General features: G+C 54.8%; 2 protein-coding genes across 2 annotated transcripts in view; both read left to right on the top strand.

The window, feature by feature from the left end:
* Positions 1-703: 703 nt before the first annotated feature.
* On the top strand, positions 704-2831 carry SLC18A3 (solute carrier family 18 member A3). Its single transcript, XM_045842231.1, has one exon. It carries the CDS (start codon positions 1012-1014, stop codon positions 2599-2601), a length of 1590 nt encoding a protein of 529 aa, XP_045698187.1. The 5' UTR covers positions 704-1011; the 3' UTR covers positions 2602-2831.
* Positions 2832-4553: 1722 nt separating this feature from the next.
* The window catches only part of CHAT (choline O-acetyltransferase), a 72424-nt gene continuing 65059 nt past the window's right edge, over positions 4554-11918 (top strand). The window contains exons 1-4 of the mRNA XM_045842234.1: positions 4554-4652; positions 6841-6917; positions 10238-10429; positions 11073-11191. Of these exons, the coding sequence (XP_045698190.1) occupies positions 6852-6917; positions 10238-10429; positions 11073-11191 (377 nt within the window). The 5' untranslated portion in view covers positions 4554-4652; positions 6841-6851. The remainder of the gene's footprint in view (positions 4653-6840; positions 6918-10237; positions 10430-11072; positions 11192-11918) is intronic.

Here is an 11918-nt window from a genome sequence, read left to right as displayed (position 1 = left end):
CCTCACCCTCCCTTCCCTGGGGTAGAAGGGGCCAGAGGGCGGGGCGAAAAGAAGGGTTGGGGTATCTGTATCCTAAACTCCTCGGGTCTCAGCCCCACAATCCAGCTACTAGAGCAGATGGACGAGGCTGCGGCTCACCTCGGAGACTCCTTGCCCTCTGTGCTCGGAGATCCAGACTGCAGTGGAGATTTGGAGTCTCCGGCGCCCACCTCTCCTGCTGGGCGGGGTGAACGCGGCCGCTGTGCGCCCCCACCCAGGGGAAGAAAAGGGGACTCGGACCCGGTGGGTCCTAACTAGGGGCGGAAGGTAGGAAGAAAGCCAGTTCCTCGCATGTAGCACCCAATATCCTCAGGGACTTAGCCAGGACTCTTTCCGTACCAAGACCCCTTTCTGGGGGTTTCAGCCCCGGTGCCTCTGGGAAAGAGACCCCCTACTGGGCCGCGCCCCGCCCCCGGCTCCCGCCCAGCGGACGTCGCATTAGCATGAGCGACGCTAGTGGCCCGGGCACCACTCGGGGGCCGAGACTCGCAGCGTCACAGCCCCGAGTGGAAAGGGAAAAAAGAGGAGGCGGAGGAGGAGGAGGCAGGAGTCAGCGCTAGGGGAGGGGAAACGGGCTGCAGGGTGAGCAGCCGGCGGGCGGGAGGCAGCAGCGTGCCCCTCGGCCCGCGCGAGCCATCTCTCAGTCCTGCGGGGAAGGGTCCAGGCGCGCCAGAGGCGCAGCGCGCTCAGTCTCCATCCCAGACCCCTCTGCGCACCCGCCTTTCGTGATCACCCCTGAGCTCAGCAGCAGAGGGTCTGCGGTTCCGCCCGGAACAGCGCCGGCGTTTCTCCGAACCGGGTCCTTGCTTTTCCTGAGGTGCAGGGCCATGAGCCCTACAGCTACCTGAGGCACAGGGGGCGCTACGTGACGCGGACCGCGCCCCCGAAGTTCTGAGCTCTAGTCTGTGTCCTGCAGGGCGGCTGCGTTCGACCCGGTGGCGGTGTCCTGGGAAGTGCGGCCGGGTGGGGGCAATGGAACCAGCGGGCCAGGCCCGAGAGGCAGCCACCAAGCTGTCAGAGACGGTGGGCGCAGCGCTCCAGGAGCCCCGGCGGCAGCGGCGCCTGGTTCTGGTCATCGTGTGCGTGGCACTATTCCTGGACAACATGCTGTACATGGTCATCGTGCCCATCGTGCCTGACTACATCGCCCACATGCGCGGGGGCAGCGAGAGTCCTATTCCAACCCCAGAAGTGTGGGTGCCTACCCTGCCGCCGCTCACTCCAGCCAATGCTAGTGCCAACACGCTCAACAGCTCAGAGTCCCCGACGGCTTCGTGGCCGGCCGGGTCTGCTCTTCGGCCCCGCTACCCCACGGAGAGCGAGGACGTGAAGATCGGGGTGCTGTTTGCCTCCAAGGCCATCCTGCAGCTTCTGGTGAATCCCCTAAGCGGTACCTTCATCGATCGCATGAGCTACGACGTGCCGCTCCTTATCGGCCTGGGTGTCATGTTCGCCTCTACCGTGTTGTTTGCCTTCGCGGAGGACTATGCCACGCTTTTCGCTGCGCGCAGCCTGCAAGGTCTGGGCTCGGCTTTCGCAGATACATCCGGCATTGCCATGATCGCGGATAAGTATCCCGAGGAGCCGGAGCGCAGTCGCGCGTTGGGCGTAGCGCTGGCCTTCATCAGCTTTGGAAGTCTAGTGGCACCACCCTTCGGGGGCATCCTCTATGAGTTCGCGGGCAAGCGGGTGCCCTTTCTGGTGCTCGCCGCGGTGTCACTGCTCGACGCGCTGTTGCTGCTAGTGGTGGCCAAGCCCTTCTCAGCCGCCGCACGGGCGCGGGCCAACCTGCCTGTGGGCACACCCATCCACCGCCTCATGCTGGACCCCTACATCGCTGTGGTGGCCGGTGCACTCACTACTTGTAACATCCCTCTCGCTTTCCTCGAACCCACCATCGCTACGTGGATGAAGCACACAATGGCGGCTTCAGAGTGGGAGATGGGCATGGTCTGGCTGCCGGCCTTTGTGCCTCACGTGTTAGGCGTCTACCTCACCGTGCGCCTGGCGGCGCGCTACCCACACTTGCAGTGGCTCTACGGCGCACTGGGGCTGGCAGTGATCGGTGCCAGCTCATGCGTGGTGCCTGCCTGCCGCTCCTTCACACCATTAGTGGCCTCGCTCTGCGGCCTCTGCTTCGGCATTGCGCTGGTTGACACAGCTCTGCTGCCCACGCTCGCGTTTCTCGTGGACGTGCGCCACGTTTCGGTCTACGGAAGTGTCTATGCCATCGCCGACATCTCCTATTCCGTGGCCTATGCGCTGGGGCCCATAGTGGCGGGCCATATTGTTCATTCGCTCGGTTTTGCGCAGCTTAGCCTTGGCATGGGCCTGGCCAACCTTCTCTACGCTCCTGTCCTACTGCTGCTGCGCAATGTGGGCCTCCTGACGCGCTCCCGCTCCGAGCGGGACATCCTGCTGGATGAGCCCCCGCAGGGTCTGTACGATGCCGTGCGCTTGCGTGAGTGCCCTGTGTCCCACTCAGACAGCGCGCCTCGCAGCGCGCGGTGCCCATTTGATGAGTGCGAGGATGACTACAGCAACTACTACACCCGCAGCTAGCAGCCCCGCCCCTTCTCCAGGCCACCCACCCACTTCCTACCCATCAGGTCAAGGTTGCTGTTCTGTGAGCACAGTGGCCAGCTCAGGCTCAGGGCCTGCCCCTCCAGCGAGTATCCCGAGCCAGCCCCTGTCTTTAGTTCCTCTGCCTGTGTTCCTTCTCCATGACCTTTTCTGTGTCCCTCTCCCTCTTGTCTAGTAAAGTGTGGAGCACCGAGGCCCGCAAAGTGATGTGCTCCTTGCACAGAAAACGAGGCATGCAAGTCTCTATCTCGGTGCCACCCTGTGTAGGGCTGTATGTCTCTCTGTCTTCCCTTCTGTTCCTTGGCCTGCTGCACAACGTTGTCTCCGGCCCGAATCAATAAAGAAATCTGTCCCAGACTGAGTCTCTTTACTGATGGGGATGGGCAGCCAGGCACAGGGCCAGGACAAAGGGGAGGGTGAGCTGAGTCTAGCCGCAATCCAAGTTTCAGCCCGGTGGGCACACGGGGAACCTGTGGCTCTTTTGCTACCTGAATGAGGAGATAGATATGAAAGAAGCAAACCCAACAAGGGCTCTCGCCCATGGACATCCAAGTCCTCACATCCAAGTCCTCACATCCGTTTAGCTCGAGACAGCCCAGCGCAGTGCCCTAGGGTGCAGCCTAGGGTAAACTGAGGACCCGCACCCTTTGGTGCATAGGCTCTGCCCCTGCAGCACATGCCCTGCAGATACAAACTTGTATCGAAGGCTTCCCTTTGACCCTGGCATCCTACCCCATCTAGATGCCCACAGGGTGTAGGGGAAGAGCTGTTCTGGGCTGACGTTCCATCTCCCCAAACACGAGTGTGATGTGTGTTTGTTTGAGAGTCAGGCTCTATCTTGTGAGGTGTAGGAAAATTGTGGTCAGTGTGTCTTGCCCTGTCCCTGTCTTGTGTGTGGGTCTGGGCCTGGACTGGAGAGGATACCAGTGTAGGATCTGGTGCACCCCCTCACACCTCCCCATCCTAACCCCATCCTGGAATGGAAGCAACTGCCCATTTTGAATTCTGGTCCCCAGGAATCCCAGGCATGCGTTTTTGTGCCACTCCCAGTCCTGGAGCCTGTGGCCTGCTTAAGGCTGCAGAGTGCTCCAATTCCAGTGTGAGCAGAGCCCGCCAGGGTTGTAAGGCCTGCAGGGAGGGATCTGCACGCTGGTGTGAGCACAGTCTGCCCTAGGTACATGTGTCTGGCTTTGTGTGTTTGTCTGGACAGAATCTGTCTTTATGGGTCTGTGTGTTGTGTGTAATGATCTATATGTGGGGAGGGGGAGGAGTGCTTTGTCTGGGAGGAGTGTCTGCCTCTGGCTGCCTGTCTCTAAGCATCCCCTAGTCTGTATCCTTCCCCATCCCAGTAGTACCATCCAGGATGGAGAGGACCTGCTGTGATTAACAAACAGGTTGTTGTTACCACCACCATCATCGTTATCGTTGTTGCTTTTATTTTGGAAGGAGTGATATATATAGTATTTGAGTATGGCCTAGACGATGGGGAGGGCACAGATTTCCTCCGACCCAATCATCCCCAGAGCTCTGCAGACACGGCTGCGGCTAGGATAATGGGGTTGGATGAACGAGGGGACTTGGGCATGGCATGGTTCGCGGGAAGTTCTGCACACCCTTCTCAGTCCTGGATTCTGTTGCCCTTGTACAAACTGGCCCCAGCTGGGGTGGCGCAGTGGGGGCGTTGCAGGAGGTGGGATCCCGGAAGGCTGCGGCGAGTGAGGTGGCGAGGGATAAAGGAGGGGCGGGGTGGGGGGGGGGAAGGACAGGGGTGGGGCTGGGGAAGGGAAGAAAAGAAGGGAGGGGAGGGAGGAGGAACTACAGGAGGAGAGGACTGGCGCGGCCGGGTGGCAGCAGGTCGGGAACCCGCGGGAACCCAACAAAGTCGTCGGAGGCTCTACAGCCAACAGAGGCGGCAACCCCCCACCCTCGCTCTGCTGACGAGCTCTCGGATCCCTTGAGCTCATACTCCCGCCTCCAGTCCTGCTTGGTGTGGTGCAGCGGCGGCTGAGCGGTGCAGCCTAGGAGAGCAGGTGAGAAGGGCTGGGCTGGCGGCACACAGCGTGGCGAGCAGAGGACGTCTCCGTCCAGAGATCGCGCAGGGACGAGAGGTCCCGGGACTCTCGGAGTCCTCCTAGTCGTGAACAGCAGCGGCCGTCGTGGCACCACCAGGAGACTGAGGGACTCCGCCGCTCTGGTGCTTACCCACAAAGAGTGGGGGCAGGGAACAAGGGAGCCGGACGATGAGACGTCTGGGGGAAAGGGCTTGGAGATCCTTGATCATCAGGGCTCCGCGGCTCCACGTGCATGTTCGCACTTCTTCTGGACCTCTGTCCGCTGAGTGCCAAGGTCTGCACTTTCTGTGCCCAGTCAGAGGGTCTGCAGGTCTCTCCCCGACTACCCTCAAGTGTCAGAGAGCACTCACCTTTCTCCCACTCTGGAAGAGGCAGGAGGTGGGGAGAGGGCGACGACAGCAAGCATGAGCCAGGTCTGGGGGAGTCTTTGGAGGGGCTGGACAGCCTGTGGTGTCGAGTCGAGCTGGAGTTGGCCCTTCAGGGCAGAGCAGAGATCTCTGTGGGGAGTGTTTGAAAGCCTGGCTGGTGGGAGGGCACCAAACAGACAGACAGACAGAAAGGTACATATACACACATACATACACCCTCTAGGTGCCCAACCAAGCCAAGGAGAAAGAGTAGTTGGCTCAGGCACCAAGATCTCACCATTGGCCCTCAGGAAACCGTACTGCTTCTATCCCTGCAGCTTTCCAAGTTGTGGGGTCTCTGAGTTTTGACTAGTATCTTCCAGCTATGGCGCTGGTGGGGTGCCAGATCAGATAGGAAGCATGGGCTGCACTGTCTCTAGGGCCTTTATCAACCTGACCTTACCTTTCTTTGCCCTTTCAAAATCCTGCCGTGGTGGGGGTGGACCCTCACCTGGATACTGCCGCTTCCATGGTGGGTGGGGGAAGCCACTACACGGTATTGCACCAGCTGTTTGGAGACCATCTAGTCCTGAGCACCTGGTACGGTACCTAAAAGGACTCTACATTTTCTGCCCAGAGTTTCCAGGCAACCCCTGGCTCCTCCACCACTGGACTGGGTTCATCCATCTTTCTGGATGCTCTGCCCTTAGACCAGCTGTGCCCATGCCCAGCCCTTACCTGTACTGTGCCTGCCTGGGATTCGTGTAGGGTAGGAGTGGAATGGTCTAAGCATCAATTTTAGGCTCTTGGGAATAAATATGGAATGGGTGAGTAGAAATCATGGGTGTGTGTCTTTACAGGCTTACACTTAGCTTATAGGGATTTCTAAGGGTAGAGTCTGAGCTCTTAAAAACTGACCTGTGCCTCCTTTGGTCTGGCTCACCCTACTAACCCTTTAAAATTAATCCACTACTCTCAAGGCTGTCAGGCAGTTTCTGGGGTACTGGGCTGCCCAGCTTCCCTGTACCACCTCCCTCAGCATTCCCATGGCACCTACACTGGGAACATGCAGACCAGAGTGCCTACATCACAGCCATCAGCTGGTGCCAGGACCCTCTATGTCTTGGCCATATGCCAGCCTCCCCATCAACCTAGAGAGCCTCCTGGAACCCAGGGCCTTGGAGGTCCTTGGAGGACCTTGCATTTATTCAGGAATGTATTCATGTATGTATTCATGCATACATGCATTTCTTTTACTTGGTTCCCCAACACTAATACTACTCCATGCCAGGCACCTGCTAGGTTCCAGAAATGAAGCACTAAACATTGCAGGTATGGTCTTGCCCTGGATAAGGTCACAGTCTAGTGGGAAAGAGAGATTTTAATCTGCAGATCACACATCTTTTCGGTCCCAGGCAAAAACAAAGCAAGTGTGGGTTAGGAGTGGGCAAGCCCAGTCCTGCTGCTTCCTACACTCCCCAGGGCAGTCAGTTGGGCCTGGATGACAGCAGTATGATGAAGCAGGTACCAGATGGAAGCTCACTTCAGGTTCCATGCTCTCTTACTGGGGTGTTCAGAAAGGACACTGTGGTCAGGGGAGCTGATCTGGAGGCCAGGAAATTGGGGCCAGGCCTCAATGAGACTCCTGTACACTACTGTTCCACTCTGGCCTCCTTACAGGGTATAGGTGGGCATCAGACTACAGGAGATGATGGGTCTATGGCAGGTCTATGTGGCTGTTGTGTTGATGCCTTTCTGCTTCTTGGTCCCCAGATCTGTATTTCTGTTTCCTCAACCAGGAGTCACCAAGATGCCCATCCTGGAAAAAGCCCCCCATAAGATGGCAGCAAAAACTCTCAGCAGTGAGGAGGAACCTGTGAGTGACTTTTGGAGCTCGCTTTCTTATCCCTACTTGCCCATTCACATGCTCTTGGCTTCCAGAACAGTCCTGAGTGGGACTTGCCCCTAGTACTTGCCTGGATCCCAGTCCTGCCCTCTCCTGGGCATGAGGCGCAGGCTGTGGCCCTGCCCTGATCCTCTTGAGGGGCCCAGACAGGCATGGGGGCACTAGGAGTAGCTTCAAGAGGTGCTAAGGGAATGCTTACAGCCATACTTCCTATCCTCTAAGTCCAGTAAGAGCCCTTGAACTAGGCTAGATACTCTTTTTTTCCCTCTAGGATTTACTCCCACCCCAATTTCCACTTCCCATGGTTTTGAGCCCAGAGTTGTCTTAAGTAAGCCTTGTCACACCCCAGCCCCAGCTATTGTCACTGGTTCAGCCCTGGAGCCTTGAGATAAGCCACCCCTTCTTGGGCAAGCATCTTTCCTCCCTCCCCATTCACCTTTAAGAGTGAAGAGCAGCACATCCAATCTCTTCAGTATGGCACATGCTGGTCGCTCTGCTACACTTGTCTTCTTGACACCTCCTTGATACCCACACCATTCCCCATCCCCACTCCCAGGTTTCATTTGGAACCCTGAAGAGAACTTTCTGGTTTCTCCCTGTAAAGTTGTTCACCACATTATCCCACTTGCTGTAGCTGACATCTCTGACATTTCCTCTGCTCCTTGGCATGTTCTTCCCTTTGGGCTGTGGCTACCTTGTCTCTCCATTGAACCTGAGTCCAGCTCAGACCCTGGCTCACATAAACTGCCCAGGAAACATGTATTGACCTGAGACCCCAGGGTCCAAACACCCTCATAAAAACAAGACCTTGCCTCTGTTCCTATTGTGGTCCAGAAGCCTGTGAGAGTCTGGAAGGAGCCCCAAGGGGCTGATATCCGAGCAGAGATTTTCTGTCTCATTCCTTTTTGTGTATTATCAACTCCCCATGACTCAGGCTGAGTCCCAGAGCACTGTCAGAGTCCCCAAGAAGGGTGACCTGTCTCTAGCAGGGGCTCCAGCCAGATGTGCTGTTACTCTTGGCCAGGCCACCAACAGGTCTTGGCTTTCTGTAGGTACTTGCGCATTTACCCACCACAAAGGCCCCCAGGTCCCAATAGAAGAAAGAGGAAACTAGATTAGCTACATGGAGGACCTGGACCTGGTTCTCTGGAGTGGGTTGGATAGCTTAAAATGCTGTCTAGACCCATCTTCGAGTGGTCCTCAGTGTAGCAACATCTTCTAGTTAGCACTGACAGCCTTTTCCCTCGCACTAAGGCAGTGAACTCTAGACACAGGATCTGAAAAGTGGAGGAACCCCATTTATTCATCAAGCCATGTTCACTCAGTCCCATCTGTCCAGGGCAGCCACGGGGCTCCAGCCTGTGTGGAGAGCAGAGTGGAGGAAGGCTTTCAACAGGCCCCTTCACTCCACAGCCTGCTGGGATAGAAATTCACTGTCTCCATCACTCTACAGAGGAGAAACCTCTAAAGAAGACAGCCTACTTTGTACAATTTAAGCAATAATATAAAAAGTCCTGGTTTCCCATTGTGACCAGCTGAGTGAGGAAGAAAGAAAGGGGATAGAAAAGAGAGCAAGAGAGAAAGAAGAGAATTGTTGAGGAAGAAGGAGCAAAATGAATATTGGATGAAGACTGATTTCAGGTATCAACTCTGTCACCAAATTTCTGGGTGACCTTGGATTGTCTCTCCACTCTCTGGGTCTAAGCTTCCTCATCTGTCAATGAGGCTAAGCAGTAATATGATTGAATACATATGTCAGATCCCTGGTGAACACAACTGGTAAACTGGGAATCTTGGGGCCCAGACTCTTTCCACACTTTGGGGGGCTCCCAGAAATTATGAGTTTCCTCTTAGGAATTCTTCTGGAAGGATAAGGACACCGGCATTATAACATTTAATAACATACCTATTGTGGCCAGTTGTTTCTCTCATTTAATTTTCTTTGGGCCCCTCTCAGGTAGGAATTGTTGTTTATGTCCTGTGGATGAGTGATGCAGACACCGGCCCATAGTGTCCAAGTCATTATGGATGAAATGAGACATTCACACGGACTACCATGTGAAGAGAAAAAAATGTCTCTTTTTTTCTCTCAAAGAGAGCAAAAGCCTTGGCCCTTGCTGCAACTGGCCTTTATTGGGTTTCTCAATACATGATGGTCCTCATTTACTATGCACAGGCTGGCTTTTGGTGGTTACCTTTTACAGAAAACAAAGGAGCCAATGCTATTAATCACATCACAGAAGAGAGATATTTGCAAATGAAAAGGCAAAAGTGGTTGAACCTGTTACACTCATCCTTGGAAGGTTTAGCATGGAATTTAGGAAGTTACTTTGCAGTAAATGTCCTCAATTCAGGGCGAGGGAATTTTTTAGCAAGAGCAAGACTCAAAGTGGCTTAGGCACACTGCAGGCCTGATTCCCCACAGGAGAACCTATCCATAGGTGTGGGTCCTGTGCATCTCCGAGTGGCAGCTGGGCCCATACCACGTAGAATGGTCTCCTACAGATAAGGAAGCTAAGACTTAGGAAGATTAAAAGAGGAGGAACTTCCACTGCACTTTTCCCATCCTATCCCCTTACCCACAGGGAGTAGAATACCCCTCTCTGGGTATCATAACTAGAAGGGATTTAATAAGAAGTCCAAGGCATGAGTCACCTTTCCAGGAAACATCTTGCATGATTCTGGTCATTAGGACAAGCAATGAACCATAGCTCCCACCATCTTTCACCTGTTCAAATATCTCCATTAGAGTCACACCGTTTGGATCCAGAGATCAATTGGATTGTGGAGCTCCAGCTGGGAATGGTTTCTAAATTAAGAATGATGAGCAGTCAATATCAATAACAGGACTATTTCATCTTAGACCCATTTGCTATGGTTGATAAGAATTTTCACATCAATGATCTCTTTGATCCTATGAGGAGAGGTTATTACACCCATCTGACAGGAAAGGAAACTGAGGAATAGAGGTAGGGGTGATTTGCTTAAAATCGAACAGCTGGTCAGCAGCAGGGTCAGTGTGTAAATCCAGGTCTGTCTGGGATCAACATCAGGGTCTTTTCCTCTGCACTTTGTCCCATCCTGGGGGCAGGGCTGAGGTATGGGAGAAAGCAAACAGGAACTTCCTAAATTCACAATTCTGCTGAGCTGAGGCCTGAAAATACGTGAGTCTCAGAATAGGGAACCAGGATGGCAGCAGATGGAGAGAGACACTAGGCATCAATTCGGGGACAGGCAAGGGTAACACATAAGGATGGGCACAACAAATGCCTGTGAACCCTCTCTTCCAGGGGCTTCCCAAACTTCCAGTACCCCCACTGCAGCAGACCCTGGCCACTTACCTGCGTTGCATGCAGCATCTGGTGCCTAAGGAGCAGTTTAGGCAGAGCCAGGCCATTGTGCAGCAGTTTGGGGCCCCTGGTGGCCTTGGCGAGACTCTGCAGCAGAAGCTACTGGAGCGGCAGGAGAAGACAGCTAACTGGGTAAGAGTTGCCAGGAGGAGACTGACTGGGGGGCAGACATAGGACTCACAAGGCAGAAGGGCAGGAGGAAGACTTGGAGACAGAGGGATTTGGGTGAGGGACAGGTAGGTGACAAAGATGGTGCAGATGGGAGACAGGGGTCGGGGACAGATAGGGCCAAGGGCAAGGAACAGACAAGATGTGGCATGTGAGATCAGTATGTGGACATAGGGCTGACAGATGGGGGAAAGGGATGTGGGACAAGGATGGGGGACAAGTATGAACAGACAAGGACAAGTTTGGGGGACAGATGGGTGATAGGGATGAGCAGCAGAAGGTATTGATTAGGTCAGGGAAGCATAGAGGGGTGAAAGGAATGGGACCCTCATAAGGATGGGCAGAGGTCATGGATAAAACACCAAACAACCCAGATGGGAACCTGGGATGGAAGAAAGAATAGAGTACAGGGCAAGGACAGGCATGTGTGTTGGGAAACACATGGTCCTGTGGAAGGAAGGAATGAATGATTCAGTGAAGTATCTCAATTGTCTCTTGGGGCTTCCAGGATGGTGTTGGTGTGTTTCATAAGCAAGGTGCCCTTTCTTCGATGGAGTGTACATGAACATTGTGGGTAATGGCTCCTCTTCCCTACTCTCCCCCACAGGTGTCTGAATACTGGCTGAATGACATGTATCTCAATAACCGCCTAGCCCTGCCTGTCAACTCCAGCCCAGCTGTGATCTTTTCTCGTCAACACTTCCAGGACACCAATGACCAGCTAAGGTGAGGTCACTGTGCTCTTGGGCTCACAGCTTGGGTGTCTGCCTGGGGAAGGGGTCCTGGCCCTAGCACCAGGAAGGAAAGGCTAGATTTTGTGTCTTGGCAGAGCTTTCTGAGGCCAAATGACCCTGAGGCAGGGTTGGTCCAGGCCATGGGATCAGGAAAGAGGTTAGGCAAGGCTGCACATGAGAAATAAACACATTTTGGGTGAGTGGACACTAATGGAGGGCATGGGCCCTCAGATGTCCCCATGGCAAGTCTTGACCTGGCTGAGGCCCTGGGAGGAGGTGGTTACACTCTCATCCTGCCAGTACTTGAGGCTGGGACTTGTTGGTAGGATGCAATGCCCCAGGTGATCCAAGAGGCCTCGGCTGCCCTCCAGCCCCCAGCTCTAAACAGAGGCTCAGAGTGGTTGGTAATGGTTTCTTCCTGCCAGCTGCCTTTGCCAGATCTTGTACATCTGCTGCAATTTCACAGCTCACTGGGTTACTGGAATAGCCTCTGGGCCCACTGATGACAATGGAAGGGCCATTTATGCAAGGGGGGGAGGCAAAGAGAAAGGATCTCCCTACAAGAGTCACTCAGACCCAAATCCAGGTCTCTAATTTTAGGACTTGAATGGGACACAGTATGGGGACAGTTCAGAAGGAGGAAAAGAAAGGCAGAGCCCATCTCGCCTACAGGCATGACTCAGCTATGCTTGGGAGACCTCCAACATGTGCTTTCTCAC

This window comes from Phyllostomus hastatus, unplaced genomic scaffold (genome assembly GCF_019186645.2).
Source record: "Phyllostomus hastatus isolate PE091 unplaced genomic scaffold, TTU_PhHast_1.1 phas_contig_38, whole genome shotgun sequence".
Taxonomy (NCBI): Eukaryota; Metazoa; Chordata; class Mammalia; order Chiroptera; family Phyllostomidae; genus Phyllostomus; species Phyllostomus hastatus.
The sequence above is the reverse complement of the archived record's forward strand: the minus strand, read 5'-3'. Positions and strand labels throughout refer to the sequence as shown.